We start from the raw sequence: 24226 nt of genomic DNA, 5'->3' as shown, positions 1-24226 counted from the left end.
CCTGACTTTCTTGTGGACTACTTAGGATTTATTTTGAATCTTGGTCAGCAGGAATTTATAGTATAGAAACAGAACCATTCAAACCCTCAAGCTGAGTTAATGGCTAGCCTGTTGACAACTTCAGCTGCCTTTCAACTGTCTTGCCAAATAAGAACTAGAAGAAAGTAAGGACTGCAGATGGTGGAGATCAGAGTAAAAAAGTGGGGTGCTGGAAAAGCACAGCAGGTCAGGCAGCATACCAAACATCAGCATTAATGTTACAAGTCAATTTGCTTTAAATTAACACAGCTAACATAAAAGCTGAAACAAACAATCATCTCAGATTGGAGAGAAAAATCTGATTTTCAAATTTGATAGAGCAATTCAGCGAGTTTACAGGGTTTTAAAAATATTGGTGACCTGGTTTCATCTCCTACCTAGTACAATGATATTAAAGGTACCTCTTTGCTGGTAAGACTAAGTTTGGCAGCATTGATTCAGTTCTTCATGGCCATAAGCCCACAGCACAGAATATGATAAACTGACAAACACATTGAATGTACAATGGCCCAGATCTTCTGGTTACCACAAAATAAAAGACTCTCTACTAATGGACACTTTTATAGTCAGATATGTCCTGGATGCCTGCATCGTAAGAAATTGGGTAGGAGTCTACTCAGTGCATGACCAGAACTGGAGGCCAATACACCTTCCTTTTAACGACGATAGCTGTCTTTTTCAGCAAGTAAAATGTTTAAAATAACTAAGTATGATCAGGAAGCACTTAGGGACAAAGCTACAGGAAGATTGGAAAGGGAACTGAATTGAGAAATGGCCTCATCAATCTCTGTTCAACAACACTTTCCAGTGCTCTACAGTTAATGCTACAAGTCTTGCCCTGGTTTGCCTTACCAAAAGGCAACACCTCACATTTATCAAAAGTAAACGTCATCTGCCCGTTCGCATTTCTGATCAAGATCCCACTGTTCTCTCAGATAACCTTCTTCACAGTCCACTCTGCCACCAATTTTGGTGTCATCCACAAACTGACCACTTGATATAAATCACAAAAAGCAATGGACTCAGAACCAATCCTTGTGGCCTCCAGTCCAAATAACAACCCTCAATCACCACCCTCTGTCTTTTCCCATCAAGCCAATTTTGTATCTCTTCCTGGATCCCACATGTTCTAACCTGACCAACCAATCTATCATGTAGGACTTTGTCAAAGGCCTTGCTAAGCTCCATGTAGACAATGTCTACCATTCTGCCTTCATCGACATAGTAACCTCATCAAAAAACTCAATAAAGTTGTGAGACAACTTCCCATGCACAAAGCCATGCTGACTATTCCTGAACAGTCCTTGCCTTTCCAAATGCACGTAAATCCTATCTCTCAGCACCCCCTCCAACAACGCACCCACAACTCACAACAGACTTGTTAGTCTTTAGTTCCTAGGCTTTTCCTTTCAGCGTTTCTTAAACAATGGCCCAATATTAGCCATCATCCACTTTTCCATCAGTTCACCTATGGCAAGAGACCCCACAATCTCTTCCCTAGTTTCTCTCAATATTCTGGGATAGGGTGGCATGGTGGTTCAGTGGTTAGCAGTGGGAACAGACTGGAAATTTAAGAAGGAAGTTAAAGAGTAAGTGAGAATTAGCAAAGTTAAGACAGACAACAGATTGAATGGAGCAGAAAACTCTAGGAGGGATCATACAGTATGGTCAAGTGAAATAGGGATTGATAGGAAGGTTGAGGGGAGTAACAAATTAAGAATATTATATATGAATGCACAAAGCATAAGAAATAAGATGGATGAGCTCGAGGCTCAGTTGGAAATCGGCAGGTACAATGTTGTGGGGATAACTGAGATGTGGCCTCAAGTGAGCAGGACTTGGAAAATGAATATTCAAGGCTATACATGATATCAAAGGAACAGACTGACAGGCAGAGGGGGTAGGGTGGCCCTGGTGGTGAAGAATGATATTCAGTCACTTGTGAGGGGGGATATAGAATCAGGATACGTAGAGTCAGTATGGATAAAGCTGAGAAATTCTATGAGTAAAAGACCCTCATGGGAGTTATCTAAAGGCCCCAAACAGTAGTCTGGATGTAGAATGTAAGTTGAATAAGGAGTTGAAACTGGCATAGTAACTACAGTTGTTATAGAGGATTTCAACATGCAGGTAGACTGGGAGAATCAGGATGGTACTGGACCCCAAGAAAGGGAGTTTGTGGAGTGCCTCAGAGTTGGATTCTTAGAACAGCTTGTACTGGAGCCTACCAGAGAGAAGGCAATTCCAGATCTGGTGTTGTGCAACGAACCAGATTTGACCAGGGAACTCGAAGTAAAGGAGCCATTAGGAGATAGTAACCATAATATGATAAGTTTTAATCTGCAATTTGAGAGGGAGAAGGAAAAATTGGAAGTGTCAGTATTGCAGATGAATCAAAGGGAACTATGGAGCGATGGAGGAGGAACTGACCAAAGTTCAATGGTTCAATACCCTAGCACGGATGGCAGTGGAACGACAATGGCAGGTATTTCTCGATATAATGCAGAAGGTAAAAGATCCTAAAGGGAGGCAGAAGCGGCCGTGGCTGACGAGGGAAGTTAAGGACTGCATAAAGATAAAGGAGAAGTATAACATAGCAAAGATGAGCGGGAAGCTGAGGATTGGGAAACTTTTAAAGAGCAACAGAAGATAACTAAAAATGCAATACGCGGAGAAAAAAAAAAGAGGTACGAAGGCAAACTGGCCAAAAATATAAAAGAGGATAGTAAAAGCCTTTTTAGGTGTGTGACAAGTAAAAAAAAAAATGGTTAAGACTAAAAGACTTCAGCCCTGGAAGACAGAAACGGGTGAATTTATTATGGGCAACAAAGAAATGGCAGAAAAGTTGAATAGGTACTTTGGATTGGTCTTCATTGGGGAAGACACAAGCAATCTCCGAGATGTAATAGTGGCTGAAGGACTTAGGGTATTGGATGAACTGAAGGGAATTTATATTGGGCAGGAAATGGTGTTGGAAAGACGATTAGGTTTGAGGGCTCTTAAGTCCCCGGAACCGGATGGTCTGCATCCCAGGGTAGTTAAGGAAGTGGCTCTAGAAATCATGGATGCACTGGTGATCATGTTCCAATGTTCTATCGATTCAGGATCGGTTCCTGCGGATTGGAGGGTGGCTAATGTTGCCCCAATTTTCAAGAAGGGAGGGAAAGAGAAAACAGGGAATTATAGACCGGTTAGCCTGACGTCAGTGGTGGGAAAGATGCTGGAGTCAAATATAAAAAATGAAATTACGACTCATTTGGATAGCAGTAACAGGATTGGTCAGAGTCCGCATGAATTTAAGAAGGGGAAATCGTGCTTGACTAATCTTCTGGATTTTTTTTTGAGGATGTAACTATGAAATGGACAAAGGGAGAGCCAGTGGATGTAATGTACCTGGACTTTCAGAAAGTCTTTGATAAAATCCCACATAGAAGATGACTAAGCAAAATTAGGGCAGATGGTATTGGGGACAAACACTGATGTGGATTGAAAATTGGCTGACTGACAGGAAGCAAAGAATGACAGGTGGTGATCACAGAGCTTCCACAAGGTTCAGTGCTGGGACTGCAGCTGTTTACAACGTACACCAATGATATAGATGAAGGTATTAAAAGTAACATTAGCAAATTTGCTGATGACACAAAGCTGGGTGGCAGGGTGAAATGTGAGGATGATGTTATGAAAATACAGGGTGACTTGGACAGGCTGCTGAGTGGATGGATGCATGGCAGATGCAGTTTAATGTGAATAAATGTGTGGTTATTCACTTTGGTGGCAAGAACCGCAAGGCAGATTATTATCTAAAAGGAATCAAGTTAAATAAAGGGGAAATACAACGAGATCTAGATGTTCTTGTACATCAGTCAATGAAAGCAAGCACGTAGGTACAGCAGGCAGTGAAGAAAACTAATGACATGCTGGCCTTCATAACAAGAGGAATTGAGTATAGCAAAGAGGTCCTTCTGCAACTGTGCAGGGCCCTGATGAGACCACACCTGAAGTAGCGTGTACAGTTTTGGATTCCAAATTTGAGGAAGGACATTCTGGCTATTGAGGGAGTGCATGAGGTCAATTCCCGGAATGATGGGACTATCATATGTTGAAAGATTGGAACATATATACACTTCAGTTTAGAAGGTTGAGAGGGGATCTGATTGAGACATAAGATTATTGGACACTCTGGAGGCAGGAAGCATGGTTCTGCTGATGGATGAGTCTAGAACTAGAGGACGCAGTTTAAAAATATGGGGTAGGCCATTTAGAACAGAGTTGAGGAGAAACTTCTTCACTCAGATAGTGGTGCATATATGGAATCCTTTGCCCCAGAAGGCAGTGGAGGCCAAGGTGCTGGATACTTTCAAGAAAAAGATGGATAGAGCACTTAAAGATAGTGGAATCAAGAGTTATGGGGATAAGGCAGGAGCTGGATACTGATTGTGGATGATCAGCCATGATCATAATGAATGGTGGTGCTGGCTCGAAGGGCCAAATGGCCTACTCCTGCACCTCGTTGTCTACTGCCTCACCACACCAAGAACCTAGGTTGGATTTCACCTTTGGGCAAAATGTGGAGTTTGCACTTTCTCCACATGTCTGCATGGGTTTCCTCCCACAGGCCAAAGATGTACTGCTTAGGTGGACTGGCTATACCAAATTGCTCATAGCATCCAAAACTGTACGGTAGGTGCAAGCAATGGTTAATGCAAGATGATAAGGTAGGGAGGTGAGTCTGGGCGAGATGTTCTTCAGACAGTCAGTCTGGACTTGTTGGGCTGAATGGCCTGCTTCTAAAGTATAGGGATTCTATACTTGATCAGGTCCCAGGGATATACCAATCTTAATGCAGTTAAGACCTCCAGCACCACCACCTCTTGAACGTGGACACTTTTCAGGATATCACTATTTACTTCAGAGTATCCTCGCTTCCAAGTCTTTCTCCAGTAAATACTGAAACAAAATATTCATTTACTATCTCACCTATATCCTGCGGTTCAACTCATAGGCAGCCTTGTTGATCTTTAAGAGGCCCTATTCTCTCCACAATTACTCTTTGCCTCTAAAGTACTTGTAGAATTTCTTAGGATTCTCAGAATCAGGAGATGTACAGCACGGACACAGACCCTTCGGTCCAACTCATGCATGCTGACCAGACATCATAAATTAATCAAGTCCCATCTGCCAGTACTTGGCCTACATCCCTCTTAAACCCTTTCTATTCATATACCCATCCAAATGTTTTTTAAATGTTGCAATCATACCAGCCTCCACCACTTCTTCTGGCAGCTCACTCTATACATGTACCACTCTGACTGCAAACTGTGCCCCTTTGGTTCCTTTTAAATCTTGCCTCTCTCACCTTGAACCTATACCCTCCAGTTTTGAACTATCCATGATAGGGTATGCCTATTTGCCCTATCCATGTTAGGGTAAATAAATAGGAAAATCAAGCTGGTCATGATTTTACAAACCTCTATCATTAACCTTATTTGCCAAAGCTATCTCACGTCCCCATTTTGCCCTTCGGATTTCCCCAAATATACCCCCACTCAGAGTTCATGGAATGTTTGCAAGAATTTTCTGGCAAACTGTAGGCTATACAGTACTTGTCTTAGTATTGTGAATGAGATAGGATTAATTCAGGATTTTACAGGAAAGGCTGTGACCATAAAACTTTCAAATCTTACACAGTTTGCATCAGTGTGTGCAAAAAATTCTTTATAAACGAGGATAATTATGACAGCATAAAAATAGAGCTGGCTGAAGTGATTTAGTAAGTTAGGTTAAAGAATAAGTCATTTCAGAATACTTGGAATAGGTACATTCTAAAGAGTAAGAAAAATTCCAAGAGTCAGCCTCACCAACTATCCTTAACTGAAACGATAATAATAATCTTACACTGAAAGTATATAATTGTGTAAAGTGGTAAGTTAAATGATTGGACACTAAACCAAAGAAGGATCAGTAAAAAAAAGGGAAAAATTACAGTACAATACAAGGGAAAGCAAGGCTGAAATAAGCATAACAGTTTCTATAAACAATGACAAAAGACCAGACTTAAGAATATGAGTGTTTATCCTAAGTAAGCCTGGAAAAATAATAATGGAAAACAAGACAGCAGTCAAATTAAACAGGCTTATTTCATTGGTCTTCACTATAGAGGTTACAAGTCACATCCCACATGAAATGATAAATTAGGGAATGGAACAAAGGGGCTAACACACGAAAAATCACAAATCACCAGAGAAGCAGGACAGAGTTGGAGCTGAGGCTGACAAGTGCTTGGGTTCCGATGGACATCATTGGAGAGTCTTAAAAGAAAGTGGTTAGCTAATGCAATTTTATTTTTTCCCAAGTTCCGTTGATTTGCAGAATGTCCCATTCAATTGGAAGATAGAGGTTATTCAAAAAAAGGAAGAGACAGAAAGAAAGCAAGAAACTAATGGTCAGTTAGCTTAATATTTGACACCAGGAAAATGCTAAAACTAGATTAGATTAGATTACTTAGTGTGGAAACAGGCCCTTCGGCCCAGCAAGCCCACACTAACCCGCCAAAGCGCAACCCACCCAGACCCATTCCCCGACATTTACTCCTTCACCTAACTCTACGGGCAATTTAGCATTGCCAATTCACCTAACCTGCACATTTTTGGACTGTGGGAGGAAACCCACGCAGACATAGAGAGAATGTGCAAACTCCACACAGTCACCCGAGGTGGGAATTGAACCCGGGTCTCTGGCACTGTGAGGCAGCAGTGCTAACCACTGTGCCACCGTGCTGCCCAAACTATTCAAAAAGCTATTATCAAAGAAATTGTAGCAGGGCACTTGGGTGAGTTCAACGTAATCAGGCAGAGTTAATATGGGTTTTTGAAAGGAAAATAATAATTATTGGAATTCTTTGAGGAATTTTCCAGAAGGCATTTGATAAAGAGCCAAATCAAACATTAGTGCAGAATAGTTTATGATGTAACTTGTTGGCATAGACGGAAGATTGGCTGACTAACAAGCAACTGAGTGTAGGCATAACATGTGTTTTTGAGGTTAGCAAGATATAACAGGTGGTACGCTACAGAGATCATTGCTGGGGTCTTAATTATTTATAATTTACATGAGAATGACAGAGGGATGGATGTATAGTTGCAAATTTGCTGACCACCCAAATGTGTTGAAAAGTTGTGAAGAGAACACAAGGAGGTTGAATCTGATATTGAAAGATAAATTGAGTGAACAAAGATCAGGCAAATTGAGTATTATGTGAAAAAAATGTGCAATTTTCCGATTGACGGGAACAATAAAGATGAAAATAAGTTTTTTTGGTTGGCATTTATATAAATGATTTGAATATCAGAATATAGAAGATATCGACAGTACGTTTGTGGATGACACCAAAATTAGTGGCTGAGTAGACATAAAGAAGTTTTTCTGAGATTACGAAGTGATCTTGATCAAATGGATCAATGGGCTGAAAAATGTCAGATGGAGTTTAACCTGGATAATGCGAGATATTGCATTTTGGTACAACAAACAAGGGTAGGGATTATATCATTAATGGTAGGGCCTTGGGTAGCATTGTAGAACAGAGACATAGGTGTTCATTTACATAATTATTTGAAGTTTGCGTCACATATAGATGTGGAGGTGGGGGGGGGGTTAAAAAGGCATTTGGCACGCTTGCTTTCATTGCTCAGTCCTTTGAGTAGGAGTTGGGAATTCATTTTGAGATTGTACAGGACATTGCTGAGGCCTACACTGGAATACTGAGTCCAGTTCTAATCACCCAAATATAAAAAAAGGATACTATCAAACTGGAGGGGGTTCAGAAAAGATTTACCAGGATGTTGCCAGGTATGGAAGGTTTGAGTTATAAAGAAAGGCTGGATAGGCTGGGATGTTTGTTTTAATGGAGCATAGGAGGTTGAGGGGCGATCGGATAGAAGCTTATTGATAGATTTAATGGTAGTTGTCTTTTCCCGAGGATAGATGTTTATACAGAGGGTGGTCCTTGTGTGGAATGAACTTCTTGAGGAAGTGGAGGATGCGAGTATAATTACAAATGTTTAAAAGACTTGAGAGGGAAATCAGGAGGGCAAAAAGGGGACATGAGATAGCTTTGGCAAATAGAATTAAGGAAAATCCAAAAGGTTTTTACAAATACATTAAGGACAAAAGGGTAGCTAGGGAGAGAATAGGATCCGTCAAAGATCAGCAAGGCAGCCTTTGTGTGGAGCCTCAGAAAATGGGGGAAGATACTAAATGAGTATTCCTCATCAGTATTTACTGTGGAAAAGGATATGGAAGATATAGAATGTAGGGAAATATTTGATGACACCTTGCAAAATGTCCAGATTACACAGAGGAGGAAGTGCTGATGTTTTGAAAGATAAAGGGTGGATAAATCCCCAGGACCTGATCAGGTGTACCCAAGAACTCTGCGGGAAACTAAAGAAGTGATTGCTGGGCCTTTTACTGAGATATTTGTATCATTGATAGTTACAGGTGAGGTGCCAGAAGACTGGAGGTTGGCTAACGTAGTATCACTCTAAGACAAGCTAGGGAACTATACACCAATGAGCCTGATGTCGGTGGTGGGCAAGTTCTTGGAGGGAATCCTAAGGGACAGGACGTATATGTATTTGGAAAGGCAAGGACTGATTAGGGATAGTCAACATGTCTTTATGCGTGAGAAATCCTGTCTCACAAACATGATTGAGTTTTTTGAAGTAACAAAGATGATGGAGGAGGGCAGAGCGGTAGATATGATCTATATGGACTTCAGTAAGGCGTTCAACAAGGTTCCCCATGGGAGACTGGTTAGCAAGGTTATATTTCACGGAATACAGGGAGAGCTAGCCATTTGAATACAAAACTGGCTCAAAAGGTAGAAGAGAGAGGGTAATGGTAGAGGGTTGTTTTTCAGACTGGAGGCCTACGACCAGTGTACTGCCACAAGAATGGGTGCTGGGTCCACTACGTTTTGTCATTTACACAAATGATTTGGACGCGAGCATAAGAGGTATAGTTAGTAAGCTTGCAGATGACACCAAAATTGGAGATTATAGTGGACAGCGAAGAAGGTTACCTCAGATTACAATGAAATCTTGATCAGATGGGCCAAGGGCTGGAAAGTGGCAGATGGAGTTTAATTCAAATAAATGCGAGGTGCTGCATTTTGGGAAAGCAAATCTTAGCAGGACTTATACACTTAATGGTAAGGACCTTGGGAGTGTTGCTGAACAAAGAGACCTTAGAGTGCAGGTTCATAACTCCTTGAAAGTGAAGTCACAGGTAGATAGGATTGTGAAAGCAGCGTTTGGTATGCTTTCTTTTATTGGCCAGAGTATTGAGTACAGGAGTTGGGAGGTCATGTTGTAGCTGTACAGGACATTGGTTAGGCCACTGTTGGAATATTGCATGCAATTCTGGTCTCCTTCCTATTGGAAAGATGTTGGGAAACTTGAAAGGGTTCAGAAAAGATTTACAAGGATGTTGCCAGGGTTGGAGGATTGGAGCTATGGGGAGAGGCTGAACAGGCTGGGGGCTGTTTTCCCTGGAGGGGGGTGACTTTATAGAGGTTTATAAAATCATGAGACGCATGGATTGGATAAATTGGCAAAGTCTTTTCCCTGGGGTCGGGGATTGCAGAACTAGAGGTTTAGGGTGAGAGGGGAAAGATATAAAAGGGACCACATCAGCAATTTTTTCACGCAGAGGGTGGTACATGTATGGAATGAGCTGCCAGAGGAAGTGGTGGAGGCTGGTACAATTGCAATATTTAAGAGGCATTTGGATTGGTTTATGAATAGGAAAGGTTTGGAGGAAAATGAGCCGGGTGCTGGCAGGTGGGACTAGATTGGGTTGGGATATCTGGTTGGCATGGACAGGTTGGACCAAAGGGTCTGTTTCCATGCTGTACATCTCTATAACTCTATGTCTTTTGAATAGATATAGGAACAGTAAAGATTTGGAGGGGCTTAGGCTAGGTACAGGCAGTTGCGATTAGTTTAGTTTTAGATTACTTATGGCAAGGACTGGCTGTACCCAACATTCTGTTTCCGTGCTGTACGACTCTATGAAGCATATTATCTAAATGGTGAAAATGGCAGAACTCTGATATACAGAGAGCTGTAGGTGTTGTAGTGCTTGAATCAATGAAGGTTCGTGTGCACATACATCAAGCAATTAGGAAATCTAATTTTCATCGATATAGCTCCTCTACTACGATTAGCATCTCTATGGGTCTTTTGCCCTAATGACCATAACCACGTGTTTCACTTGTTTCCACACCTTCATCTTTTGTTTACAACAGTGTAGAACTACCACTTCCCCTTTCTGTTCTGAAGTCATATCAAATTCAAGACATCAATTCTACTTTGCTTCACAACTGCTTCCAGACCTACTACATTCCTCCAGCACTTTGTTTCTCTTTCAAAAGGAGGGAGCTTAAGCTTCCGGTTATATAGGGCATTGGTGAGACCAAATCTGGAGTACTATGCACAGTATTGGTCACTTAATTTTAGAAAGCTGCTCCTTTTATTAGCCAGGAGTTAAAGGTAAATTTTCATTTCTCTAACAATCCAATGACCAAAACATCCAGAGATGTGGGCTAATGATAACTGGTCGTGGAAACACAAAATAATCTGTGAAACAGGAATAGAGAGACACAAGAGAAAAGGATGGGGTGGAATCTTTGCTGTAATTTGATACTTTGCCCATGTGACAAATTAAAATAAACGTGGGAAGAGAAATATAAACATGCCAATTCCTCCCAAAGAAATATCAATTAACCTTGAATTTTTTAACCACAAAAACACCAATTTGCTATAATAAACTAAACAAATGGCTAATGTAACGGAATCAGTTCAAATCAACTCTTTGTTCGTGCGCATCTGTTATTTTTGAACAAAATATATACATAATACACATACCCTCGCTGGTATAATACTATGCAAAGTGCAAACTTTTGATGCAAGGTTTGATGACGGATGCTGATCCTGTTCAGTCTTAGACTCAGGTTTGGCAGCAGTTTCAGTTCTTCCACAAGGTAACAGCCCAGATTGCGCCATGTGATTCTGCTCTGAAACACACAGCACTTCACTTCCAGTGCAATTCCTTTTCCTTACTGATATTAGCTTAGAAAGTTCAGTAGTTTGACCATTCAAAGTACTCACTTCATTTACCTTTTTGGATTTTATATTCTCAGTAAAAGTGATGGCATGTGAAGTTACGCTTTCACAATTCTCCAGATGTTTTCCATTTTGATTAGGAATGTCACAGTTGTGATCATTTTCTGAACTCCATGTTACATTTAGCTGGGAGAATGAGCCAAAGTGCTCCTGAATATTTTCGGAACAAGTTGACTGGTCTATGGATTCAAGTGTCTGTGAAGCAGCAGCTACAGTTTCTCGTCTTATAAGATCCAATGGAGGAAAACATAGTGAGTTTATTGAAGAGGCACAGTTATTAAATCCTTGCTCTGAATATCTGTTGCACATTACATTTCCACTGGAACCATCAGTGTCCAAACTGTATTTGCTTGAACTAATTTCCAGTTGAAGTGGTTGAAAAGTGTTCAACCTACCATTTTCTAGAGAAAAAAAGGATCAGCTTTAGTCACCTAATGCATGGCACATTTACAAAAGAGACTGGATTCTTTACTATACATCAGTGTACATATTAGTTTGCTTATTGTTCTAAGTACTTATTTTGTCTACTGAAACGAGATGATAATTTATGCTAATTTGATTTATGAAATGATTCAATTAAACACTTTAATGTTAGTTATAACCAGTCAATTTAGACATTTTTTTTCTAGACAGGTGTATGGAATACAGATTTGAGTGTACCGAATTTCAATATGAACCCCATTACACAAGGAGAAAAATGACACACCAATTGATTACAATTCGCAAACAGCATGACAAGAGAAGCTGTGATCTTAGTCAAAGAGAAAAAAGGAGGCATACTTAGCTAACTGAAGACCAACAAGAACATAAAAGAAAACAGGAAAGAACTTAACCAGGAGTTAAAAAGGAGCCATGAAATATCCTTTCTCGACAGAAAAATCCCAAGGCATTTTATACCTAACTAAAGATGCAAGACAGTAACCAGGCAAAGGCCATTCAAAAGACAAAACATAGGATTTATATGTAGAGCTGGATGAGGTTCTTAATGAATACTTTGCATTCACAAAGAAAGAAGTGGCAGCTGATGAGTCCAGAGAGGGGCACATTGATAGTCCAGGGCCTGGCGATATATAAAAGGAGTGTTTTGAAAAGCATTAAGGTAGACAAGTCCCTAGCACTTGTTGGAATTTATCCTGGAATACTGAGAGAAGAGATTGTTGGGCCTTGTACAAAATCTTTGAATTCTCTGTAGCCACAGGAGAGGCCCCAGATGACTGGATCATAGCCATTGGTTTTGTTTAAGAAGGGTCACAGAGGTAATCTGCCAAATAATAGAAGGGTGGGCTTTACTTCAGTGGTAAGGAAAGTACAGGAGTAGATTTTTAGGGACAGAGTTTACTTACTTTTATTTTATAGAAAAAGAGGCAGCATAGCTTTGTATTGGAAAGGTCATGTTGCACAAACTTGTTTGAGTTCTTCAGGAAGTGACAAAAAAAGAATGATGAGGGCAGGACAATGGATGTTGTCTACATAGACTTTAGCTAAACCTTTGATAATGTTCCTCATGGCAAGCTGATACAGAAAGAGAAGACACATGGGATCCATGGTGAGCTGGCAAGATGGAGACAGAACTGGCTTGGTCAGAGAAGACAGTAACTGTGACTGGAAATCTGTGATCAGTGGTGCTCCACAAGGAGCAGTGCTGAGACCCCTGTTGTTTATACTTTATTACATTCCCCTCCAAGTCATTTTTATACATAGTGTGATGAGTAAGTTTGCAGATGACTCAAAAATAGGGGGAACTGTGGATTATGTGAAGAATTTCCAGAGGACACACCAGGAGATAGATAGTGTGGAGATTTGGGTGGAGAAATGGCAGATTGAAATTACTTCATAAAAATGCAAAGTGATACATTTGGAAGGTCTAATACAGGAGGGATATAGAATAAATGGCAGAACCCTTAGAAACATTAATATAGGTAGGGATCTAGGCCTAAAAAGGTCCACAGTTCCTTGAGAATGGCAACACAAATGTATCAAGAAGGTGTACGTCATACTTGCTTTCATTGGTCAAGGCACAGAGTATAAAAATTGGCTTGTCATGCAGCAGCTGCATACAACTTTAGTTAGACCACATTTGGAATATTGTGTATAGTTCAGATTACCAGACTATCAGAAGGCTATGAAGGCTTTGGAAGAGTGTACAGAAATAGTTTCAGGTTGTTCCAAGATTTGGAGGGTATTAGTTGTGAGGAGCGACTGGACAAACTTAGAAAATTAGGAAAGACATGGATAGAATGGATAGGTGGAGTTTTGTCTTCCACAGAGTAGAACTGTAAATTAGTATGGGATATAGGTTTAAGGTAAAAGGGACAAAGTTTAAACAAGATGTGAGAGCTAAGTTTTTTTTTAAAAACACAGAGGATGACGAGGTGGTAGACAGAGATACAACTGCAATGTTCAAGAGGCTTTTTGACAGATACACAAACAAGCTGGGAACAGAGGGATATGAACCATGTAGAGACTAAAAGTTTTTTTAGTTTAGAGAAGTGACATGGGCCAAAGAGCCTGTTCCTGTGTTTACTGTTCTTTATAATACTAAAACTTTGTAAAATATTCATAGTTTTAATGAAGACATTGTCAAATTCGTCAATATCAAATAACAAGTGAAATTTGTCATTGCCTGATGCAGCACGAGTAACTAAAACAACATTAGGAAAATAGAATGAAAATGAAAAAAAAAAGGTTCCTAACATTGAGAAAGGAACTTCTGGTGCTTCCCATTAGGTTTAAAATGGCCTAGTTCTGAATCTTGTCATGTTAATTTACAGCAATAACCTTATTCAGAAGTATTTGCATTTCATTATTAGATAATCCTACCCCATTTCTACTCAGTTCCCATTTCTTATTTCCTTCCTCAAAAAGCTACATAGTACAAATTCCAAACATAATCCGAGCAACTGCCTTAGCATTAGTTTGTCACTTGTTTCTCCAGGCATCTGGCAACTCTTAACCAACCAAACTTCATGGACATCATCCTACTCTATTTAATTAGATATCGCCATTTAACCAGCTACACATCATCATAGCTGCTTTTACACCAACACTCATCATTTCAGCCCTTCAAGATTTCATTTTGAAGCTCACAGGGACACAATCTGCATGGTCCAGCCAGGTCATTGTGCATGCAGTGATATACACATATCATATACTTTTAGCTTACTTTCTTCACATGCTCACACTTTGTAGCCACTTGACTTGCAGCTGCTAGCCTCTGGCTTGCATTAGGTTTTAGCCAGGAGGGAGAAGCAGATAGTTTGTCACAGTTCAGAGCTCTGAACATTTAGGAGGGTAGACATGTTGCTGTACAGCACCATGCTATGTCAATGTCACACCTACAGAATGTGCCAGTAGTGTGTGGCACAAACAACTTGTGGGCTTTGAATTAACGGTCATGTGGAATGAAGTGGGACTATGGTCCTCAGGGGGTGCCACTCAAATCAAGCAACTGATCAAATCTCAGTCCAGGAAGTCGACCAGAATCAGTCAGTTGCTTGGTTCTATCAGGCCACAATCAATCCTACAGGTCAAGCGCAACCGGTCGAGGGATTATACATCAGTCAGGGTATGTGGCAATAGTAGTCTAGGTGCTGGGCACATCTTTGTCACAAGACAGTTTGCAGAAGTGGGCCATGACCAGTGCTAGGAATTTGGCATTAATGGGGCTAATTACCATCCATTTGGAATCACCCTGGGATAGTGAAAAGCACAAAGAGAAGTTTTAGTCAAAAGGGGTGTGGCAATTTGGAATGCCATGGCATCAAGGTAAATTGGGAACATTAATAATATTAGAGTGGGGCTGAAAGGTTACAGGGGCACAGGACAGCAATAGAAAGGAAACATGAAGGATACAGATTTATACCTTCTGTCAGGGGAAGATCACACATCATTCATGAGGTCATAATCTTAAAACTTTGATATCATCATTTCAAACTCAATTGAATATGACAGAAAATGGTCAACAAGTGGATAAAATGGTCAACAATGGCAGATGCAGTATAATTTGGATAAATATTCACATAACTGGAGGTTATTCACTTTGAAAGCAAAAACAAGGAGGGATATTACTACCTGAAAAGCTGGAAACTGGGAAAGGGGAGTGTACAGCAGGACCTGGGTGTCCTTATGCAACAGTTGCTGAAGGTAAACATGCAGGTGCAACAGGCGGTAAAGAAGGCAAATGGTAGGTTGGCCTTCACCATGAGAGGTTTAGAGTACAGGAGCAGAGATGTATTGCTGCAGTTATTCAGGGCCTTGATGAGGCCATACCTAGAATATTGTGTGCAGTTTTGATCTCCTTTTCATGAGGAAGGATGCTCTTGCTCTTAAAGACGTGCAGCAAATGTTTACCAGACTGATTCTGGGGATGGCAGGACTGATGTATAAAGAGAGATTGACTAGGTTAGGATTGTTTTTGGTGGAGTCCAGGCAAGTGAGGGAGGTGTGTGGGGGGAGTCTCAGAGATTCAAAATTTTAACAGGACTACACAGGGTAGATGCAGGGAGGATGTTCCCAATGCTGGGTGTGTCCAGACTAAGGGTCACAGTCTGAGGATTTGGGCTGGACCATTTAGGACAGAAATTAGGACACATTTCTTCACCCAAAGAGTGGTGAGCCTGTGGAATTCATTACCACATGAAGTAGTGAATGCCAGACATTGAATGTACTCAAGATGCTGCTAGGTTTAACACTTCTGGTGAATGGGATCAAAGGATTATGGGGAGAAAGCAGATTAGACTACTGAATTGGACGATCAAGTGTGATCATGATGAATGGCGGAGCAGACTTGAAGAACAAATGGCCTCCTCCTGCTCCTATCTTCTACTTTTCTATGTTACACTACTTGCAGCTTTCCCCCAGCTGCAGAATGCTATGGACTGCACCAATACTTCTTTAAGAGTACCCCATCAACAAGTTGCATGCCGTGCAGTATAGCTCATCATTATGTGTGTTGCATCATTATGGCATGTTGTGCCCTTCACAACAGAAACTGAAAAAAGGTGTTTTTGGATGCAGAAGGAAAGGAGGATCAAGAGTAATCTTTTGAGGATGAGGAACAGGCCATCCAGAAGGCCATGGTAGTACTATACACTAACAAGCACATGAGGCCGGACAGAACTTTACTGAAACGTTTCCAGGAGGAATTAGCTGCATTTGGACTTCCTTTCATTGTGTAACATTCTGTTGGTTGTTATGAAATGTGGGGGAATTATACCTTTTAACACCAAGTGTTGTCAATAAGACACAATGAAACATGTGCTCCAGCTACTGGAGTAGCTGATTGCTTGGGAACAACAAGAAAAGATTTGAATTAGACCAATCGTTTTAAATTATACCCTAGAAAATACCAATTTCCAATCAAGTTTGAATTGAGTATATTGACAATCTCAAAAGCCAATGATACAATCTGATGCTTTGGGGATACAAGACCAGGGAAAATTTGAACAGTTGGGAGGAGAACCGTCAAGCCCCAGCGGGTAAACGACTAACTGAAAAATAGCTCTCTCAAAAATCTGAAATCATAGTTACTTTTTCGATCAGTAACCTATGAAGCAGAATACCTAAGATGAAAAGACAACAGGAAAATCCAAAAAGAACCAAAAGCCCCCTGGCTTTGAGATGAGAAGTGTTGTTTTGCAAGTCATCACTGGGAGCATTATCAGACTAGTGTTATAGAAGGGAAGGTAAAAGATAGGTTAGAGTAAGGATTTGGACATAGTTGTTAGATAATTATTTTCTGATCCACTTTAAGAAATAAAGTTGTGAATTTTTACTTTAATTAGTTCTTGGCCACTCAAATTTATTACAGAATACTGCATGGGATGAATAGTTTGTGTTGCTGGTTTTAAATTAAGCAGGAGAGCTTACCCTGTGCCATAACACGTTATGAATAGTCCTTGGTCAGTTCATAGTGCACATAAATCTGCTTGTTTCTGCACTGTGAACTTTTTTTTGCAGGGGAATAAATGCTCTCATCCAAATAATTGTATGCGTGGTATCTTTGAGTGATCTAACCTTAAAAGTATTTGCATTTTACAGGTTCTCCTTGCCATTAGGAAGAAAGCAGCAATCTGTAATACATGGCAAAAACATTGCATTGCCCAAGGTTAGTCAGATTTTTAGGTTTCATACGGTGTACGATATCGGAGTAAAATAAAGCAAAGAACTGTGAAGGCTGGAGATCTGAAACAAAGACAGAAATGGATGGCAAAACTCAGTAGGTTTAGCAGCTTCTGTAGAGACAAAGCAGACAACATTTAGAATCTGATGACTCTTAGTCAGAACCAATTCTGATGATGATATCTGAAAGCTGTACAATCTAATCTCTCGTGATAGGCAGCATGTTGAGAACAATCCAGAAGCAACTACTTTCCACCACACCTCCAGGTTCTTGTTGGCAAAGCAAGGGCTTAACTCACTTTTCCACACTACCCCTTCAGTGACTTCAGTTCAGCAGCACACTGTGGAATCAGTGTTTTAATATAACAATAGCGCATGAATGTGGATAAGCCCTGGTAGCTGTGAGCGCATCCATCTCTCCTGCTCTATGATTTTGATGCATTACAGGCCAATTATATAACTAATGAGCAGAAAGGTGGATTATTACCATCACACAAACTCAAAACACAAGAAAGTAGTAGTTATATTGCTATGAAACTTTTATTTTCCATCAATAACTGCAAAGGAAAATGTTTAAACAGTACAAAAATCTGAAATCCTAGTTACTTGCTGAAAGGATGAAGCAATAAAATTAGAGAGAGTCTGAAACCAATACCTTTTACTGTACCAGAGTCAACACTAAGTCTTAGAAATAGTAAAAATAGTCGCCATTGTCCCAGACGACCATAGCACTGATCTCTTGGAGCACACAAGAATGTGCTAGCAAACGAGAATGAGTTAGAATGCATGAGACAGTAAGAATTGGTGGTAGTTTAACCTAAAAGTCACCATGCCCCAGAAAAGGAGAGGTGTTGGTAAGGAGGCACCTTCATAGAAACTTCAGCTGGTATGAGAATTGAACCCACACTATTGGCATTGCTCAGCATCATATACCAACTGACTACTATTTCTTGCGAAATACCATCTTACACAATGACCAACATTCATTATAGAGTCAAGGTCAATATTACCTAAAAACAAATTAACAGGCTTCATTGATTACATACTATGAATTATATCACAGTTCCAATTACAATGAGGACAGCTTACAAATTCGCTCTGAACTATACTCTGCATATAGGTTCTTCAAAACTTTTCAGAATTCCAAAGATTTTAATTTCTTCTTCAATGATGTAACCTAGTTTCCAGCTGACTGCAACACATAACTAATTATAGTTCCCCAGGTGCAATCTTTACCTAAAAATGCTGCCTGGATGTTGCAGCACATTTTAAAATTCAATCAGGATTGTAGGCTTTGCTGGCTTAGCCAACATTTAGTATCCATTCTTACTTGCCCTTGAGAAGTGGATGATGAGCTGCTTTCTTTAATCCCTGGTGCACATACACCCATTGTGCTGCACAACTTCGAAGGAGTGAAATATTAACAAGGCAGTATGGTGAGCAGCTTGAAGAGGAATTTGGAGGTGATTGTATTTCCCTACATTTTTTCTTCTCATTATTCTCGATGATAACAGTCGTGGCGATGTCTAATGAACCCTTGTGAATTTCTGCAGTGCATTAGGAATTCAAACACATGATGCATTAATGGAGGCAGGGGGAAGTAAATGTTTGCCGATGTAGTGCTAAGCAAGCAGGCTATTTTGGTGTTGAAAGTTTTTTTTGAAAGTGTTGAGAGAGTTGTGCTCAGTCAGGCAAGTAGAGTAGTGTCACATTCCTGACTTGTAAGTGATGGACTGGCTTTACAGAGACAGGAGCAGAGAGTTATTCACAGTAGAATTCCTAGACTTTGACATGCTCTTAAGAGTCACAGCATTGACACGGACTATTCAATCGAATTTTAGGTTGTTGGTAATTCCCGGGAGATTGACATTGGGTGAGTTTTGAGAAGATTTGTAGCTCAGGTGGAGGTTCTGGACGTAGGTTTGCTTGATGAGCTGGAAGGTTCATTTTCAGATATTTTGTCACCACCAGTGTTTAATTCGGAGGCTCACTGAAGATGTTACCTAATATGGTGACGAAACATCTGGAAATGAATCTTCCAGTTTAGCGAGTAAACCTACATCCATTCACAGTGGGCATTCAGTAATGGTGCTATCATTTAATGTCAAGGAGGAATTATTAGAGTCTCTCTTATTGGAGATGGTCATTGCAATTAGTATTCACACCGTAAGTGTTGTGCAAACAGAAGCCTTAACGTTGTTCAGGCCTGCTACCTTGGGGACATGGGCTGCTTCAATATCTAAAGAGTCATGAATGGTACTGAAAATTAATATGTTCGCTGATGACTGTACAACGACTTATGGGACAGTGACTAAATTTACAGATGACAAAGATAACAAGGAGGAAGACTGAGATGGATAGGTTAACTGAGTTGTCAAAAACTTGACTAATGAAATAGTGTGAAAATTTGTGAATTTCTTCACTTTGGCAGGAAATTTAAAAGATTATATAAATGGCAAGTGCAGAAATCCAAACTGCAGACAGATCTGGATGTTCTACTGCCCAAGTCACAAAAATCTAATAAGTATGTGCAGCAAATGATTAAGGCTAATAAAACTGAACCTTTTATCATGACGCAAATTGAACATAAAAGTATATTATTTTTCAATTATACAGGGCACAGTGAGATAACTCAAATACTGCATTAAGTTTTGGTTTTCTTATTTAAAGAACAATGTAAATGGTTTGGAGGCAGTTAAAAGCTTCATAAGACAGCAGAGTGTGGACTGTCTTACGTAAAAAGGTTGGATAGACTAGCCTCATTTTCTACTGGAATTTAGAAGAACAAGTGGTGACTGTAGTAAGATTCTAAACAAACTTCACAAGGAGGACATGACAAACTTGTTGACTCTTGTGAGGAGAGTCCAGAAGGGTGCACAGTTTTAAAATTAGTCATGACATTTTGAAAAAATTATTTGATCACGCAGTACAAAAGGAGGCCTTCTGGCCCATGAAGTTTGCACCGACGAAAAACCACTAAATCTATATTTGCCCAACTTTCCAGTATTTGGCCCTTAGCCTTCAGCATCATGACATTTCAATATCGGAGTACTTCAGAAAGGTTGGGCGGTTTCCAGGTTCAACCACCTTCATGAGCAGTGCATTTTAGATTCCCACCGAGCGGAAAAGACTCCTCCAATCCCCTTTAAACCTCTTGCCTTTCACCTTAAAATGATAACCCCTTCTTATTGTCCAATTAGAGGAAACAGCTGCTTTCTATTCACTCTGTCTATGCCACTTATAATCTTATAGGCCTCAATCAGGACACCTCTTCAGCCTTTTCTGCTCAAAGAAAACAACCTTGACTTAGTTAGCCTCGTTTCATAAATAAATTGCTCCTTCCATCACAGACAACATCCTGGTGAACCTTCTTTGCACCCCCTCCAGTGCAATCACATCCTTCCTATAGTGCAATGAGCAGACTGCACATTGCATGCCAGCTGTGACCTAACAATGTTCCGTGCTTTGTTTATTCATGGGACATGGATGTGGCTGGCCAGACCAGTATTATTGCCCCTCCCCAATTGCCGAGAGGGCAGCTGAGAGTCAACCACATTGCTGTGGGTCTGGAGTAAAATGTAGATCAGACCAACTCCAACACAACTTCCCTGTTCTTATAATCTATGGCATGACTGACAGAAGTAAGTGACCCATATGCCTTAAATACCCTATTAGCCTGTCCTGCCATCTTCAGGGACCTGTGGACAAGCATCCCAATATTCCTCTGAGCTTCCTAGTTTCTTGCCATTCATTGGAACACTCCCTTCTGTTGCTACTTTTTTCAAAAGGTAGATGGAATGTAAATTATTCCATTTATTGATGGAGCTCTCAGGCATAGAACAAAGAACACTTACAGTCCAGGGACTGGCCCTTCGGCCCTCCAAGCCTGAGCAGATCAAAATGTAATGTCTAAACCAGTTGGTCAATTCCTAAGCATCTGCATTCCACTACTCCCCACCTACGCATGCATTTATCCAGATGCATCTTAAATAAGTCTACCGTGCCTGCCTCTACCACCTCTGCTGGCAACACGTTCCAGACGCCTACCACCCTTTGTGTGAAGTACTTGCCACATGTATTCCCGCTTCAACTTTTTACCTCTCACCTTGAAAGTGTGACCTTTCGTTACTGAATCCTTCACCGAGAAAAAGTTTGTCACTATCCACCCTGTCTTTACCCTTAATGATTTTATAAACCTCAATCAGGACCCCCTTAATCTCCCTTTTTCCAATGAAAATAAACCTAACCTACTCAACTTTTCTTCATAGCTAGCACCTTCCATACCAGGCAACATCCTCATAAACCTTCTCTGCACCCTGTCCAAAGCGTCCACATCCTTTTGGTAATGTGACGACCAGAACTGCACACAGTATTCAAATGCAGCTGAACCAATGTCTTGTACAATTTTAACATGACTTGCCAGCTCTTATACTCAATACCCCGTCCAATAAAGGCAAGCATACTATATACCTTCTTGACCACGCTATCCACCTGTGCAGCAACCTTCAGGGTACAATGGACCTGCACTCCCAGACCTCTCTGCCCATCAACTTTTCCCAAGGCTCTTCCGTTCATTGTATAATTCACTATAGAATTAGTCTTGCCTAAATGCATCACCTCACATTTGTCTGGATTGAAAATCCATCTGCCACCTTTCTGCCCAACTCTCCAGTCTATCAATATCCTCCTGTATTCTCTGACAGTCCCTTATGCTTTCTGTTACTCCACCAATCTGTGTCATCTGCAAACTTGCTGATCATACCAACAGTGCCCTCTTCTAGATCATTTAGGTATATTACAAACAACAGTGGCCCCAACACTGACCCCTGTGGAACACCACTGGTCACCTTTCTCCATTTCGAGAAACTCCCTTCAACTACTACTCTCTGTCTCCTGTTGCTCAACCAGTTCTTTATCCACCTAGCTAGAACACCCTGCATACCATGCAACTTCACTTTTTCCATTAGTCTACCATGGGGAACCTTATCAAATGCCTTACTAAAGTCCATGTATATGACATCAATAGCCCTTCCTTCATCTAACAACTTCCTCGAAGAACTCTCAAGTTGGTAAGGCACGATCTCCCTCGCACAAAACCATGTTGCCTATCAATGATGAGTCCATTCTTTTCTAAATATAAATACATCCTCTCCCTCAATACCTTCTCCAGCAACTTTCCCACCATCGACATCAGGTTCACTGGTCTGTAGTTACCCGGAATATCCTCACGACCCTTCTTGTACAGGGGTACAACATGAGCAACCCTCCAATCCTCTGGCACCTCACCTGTATGTAAGGATGCCACAAAGATATTTGTCAGGGCCCCAGCTATTTCCTCTCTCGCCTCCCTCAGTAACCTGGGATAAATCCCATTCGGTCCTGGAGATTTGTCCACCTAGCCTACCCAACACAACTTCCCTACTTATGTCAACGTGATCCAGACTAATCAAACTTCTCTCTCTTATCTCCACATTCATCATGTTCCTCCCCTCAGAGGATACTGATGTAAAGTAATCATTCAGAATCTCACCCCTTCCTCCCAGCGTTCCTTCGTTATCCTTTAGTGCACCAATCCTTTCTCTAGTTACCCACTTGCTTCTTATATAAGAATAAAATGCTTCGGGATTCTCTTTAATTCTGTTTGCTAAAGCTATTTCATGACCCATTTTAGCCCGCTTGATTCCTCATTTAAGACTTGTCCTACTCTTCAGATATTCTTCCAGGGCCCGTTCAATTCTTAGCTGCCTAGACCTTATGTATGCTTCCCTTTTCCTCTTGGCTAGTTGTACAATTTCTCCTGTTATCCACAGTCCATGAATCTTGCCTTTCCTATCCTGTGCCTTCAATGGGACATGCTTATTCTGCACTTTCTTTGAAAGCCTCCCACATCTCAAATGTCGACTTCCCTTCAAATAGCTGTGTCCAATCACATTTCCAAGCTCCTCCCTAATTTTGATATAACTGACCTTAGCCCAGTTTAGTACTCTTCCCTTAGGACCACTCTCTTCATCTAAGAGTATTCTAAAACTTACAGAATTGTGATCACTGTTCCCAAAGAAATCCCCCACTGCAACTTCTACCACCTGTCCTGGCTCGTTCCCCAGAACCAGGTCCAATATGGCCCCTTCCCTCGTCAGACTATTGACATACTGCTCTAGAAAACTCTCCGGGATGCTTCTTTCAAATTCTACCCTATCCAGACCTTTGACGTTAAGTGTATCCCAGGCAATGCTGGGAAAAGTAAAATCTCCCATCACCACTACCCTTTTGCCTCTACGTCTTCCCAGAATCTGTTTACCTATTCTACCTCACGCTCACGGTTGGGAGACCTGTAATACAGCCCCAACAGTGTGACTGCACCCTTCTTATTTCTCAGCTCCACCCATAATCCCTCACTACCCAAACCTCCATATTGTGTTCCTTTAGCACAGCTGTGATATCGTCCTTGGCCAGCAGTGCAACTCCACTCCCTTTTACTTTCATCCCTGTCCTGTCTGAAGCTTCTATATCCTGGAACATTTAATTGTCAATCATCATGCCCTTCCTAGGGTGAACAACTGGCTGTTCACCCTCTTCTTTTAGAATGCTCTGCAGCTGATCGGTGACATCCTGACCGGAGCACCTGGAAGGCAACATACCATCCTGGAGTCCTGTCTCTCTGTTTCGCCTGTCCTAAGAGGAGTGTGTTGTCCCAGGTCCTATCTACCTATCTTCCTTTGAAACAAAAGTCAGAAATGACAACGCCCACCCTAAGAAACCAAGACCTATAAATAGAGAGGCAGGACATATCACCAGTGCTTCACCAGAGACACTCACTGTCGATATTACCTAGTATGATGACAAAACATCTGAAAACAAACCGTCAAGCTCAGCGAGCTAACTTA

General features: G+C 40.9%; 1 protein-coding gene across 1 annotated transcript in view; it reads right to left on the bottom strand.

The window, feature by feature from the left end:
• Nucleotides 1-24226, bottom strand: part of cep295 (centrosomal protein 295) — a 188566-nt gene that overhangs the window by 32799 nt on the left and 131541 nt on the right. The window contains exon 24 of the mRNA XM_060826944.1: nucleotides 10965-11623. Coding sequence (XP_060682927.1) covers nucleotides 10965-11623 — 659 coding nt within the window. The remainder of the gene's footprint in view (nucleotides 1-10964; nucleotides 11624-24226) is intronic.

Source organism: Hemiscyllium ocellatum, chromosome 6 (assembly GCF_020745735.1).
Source record: "Hemiscyllium ocellatum isolate sHemOce1 chromosome 6, sHemOce1.pat.X.cur, whole genome shotgun sequence".
Classification (NCBI taxonomy): domain Eukaryota; kingdom Metazoa; phylum Chordata; class Chondrichthyes; order Orectolobiformes; family Hemiscylliidae; genus Hemiscyllium; species Hemiscyllium ocellatum.
Note: the sequence above shows the minus strand (reverse complement) of the source record. Positions and strands in the feature narration are given on the sequence as shown.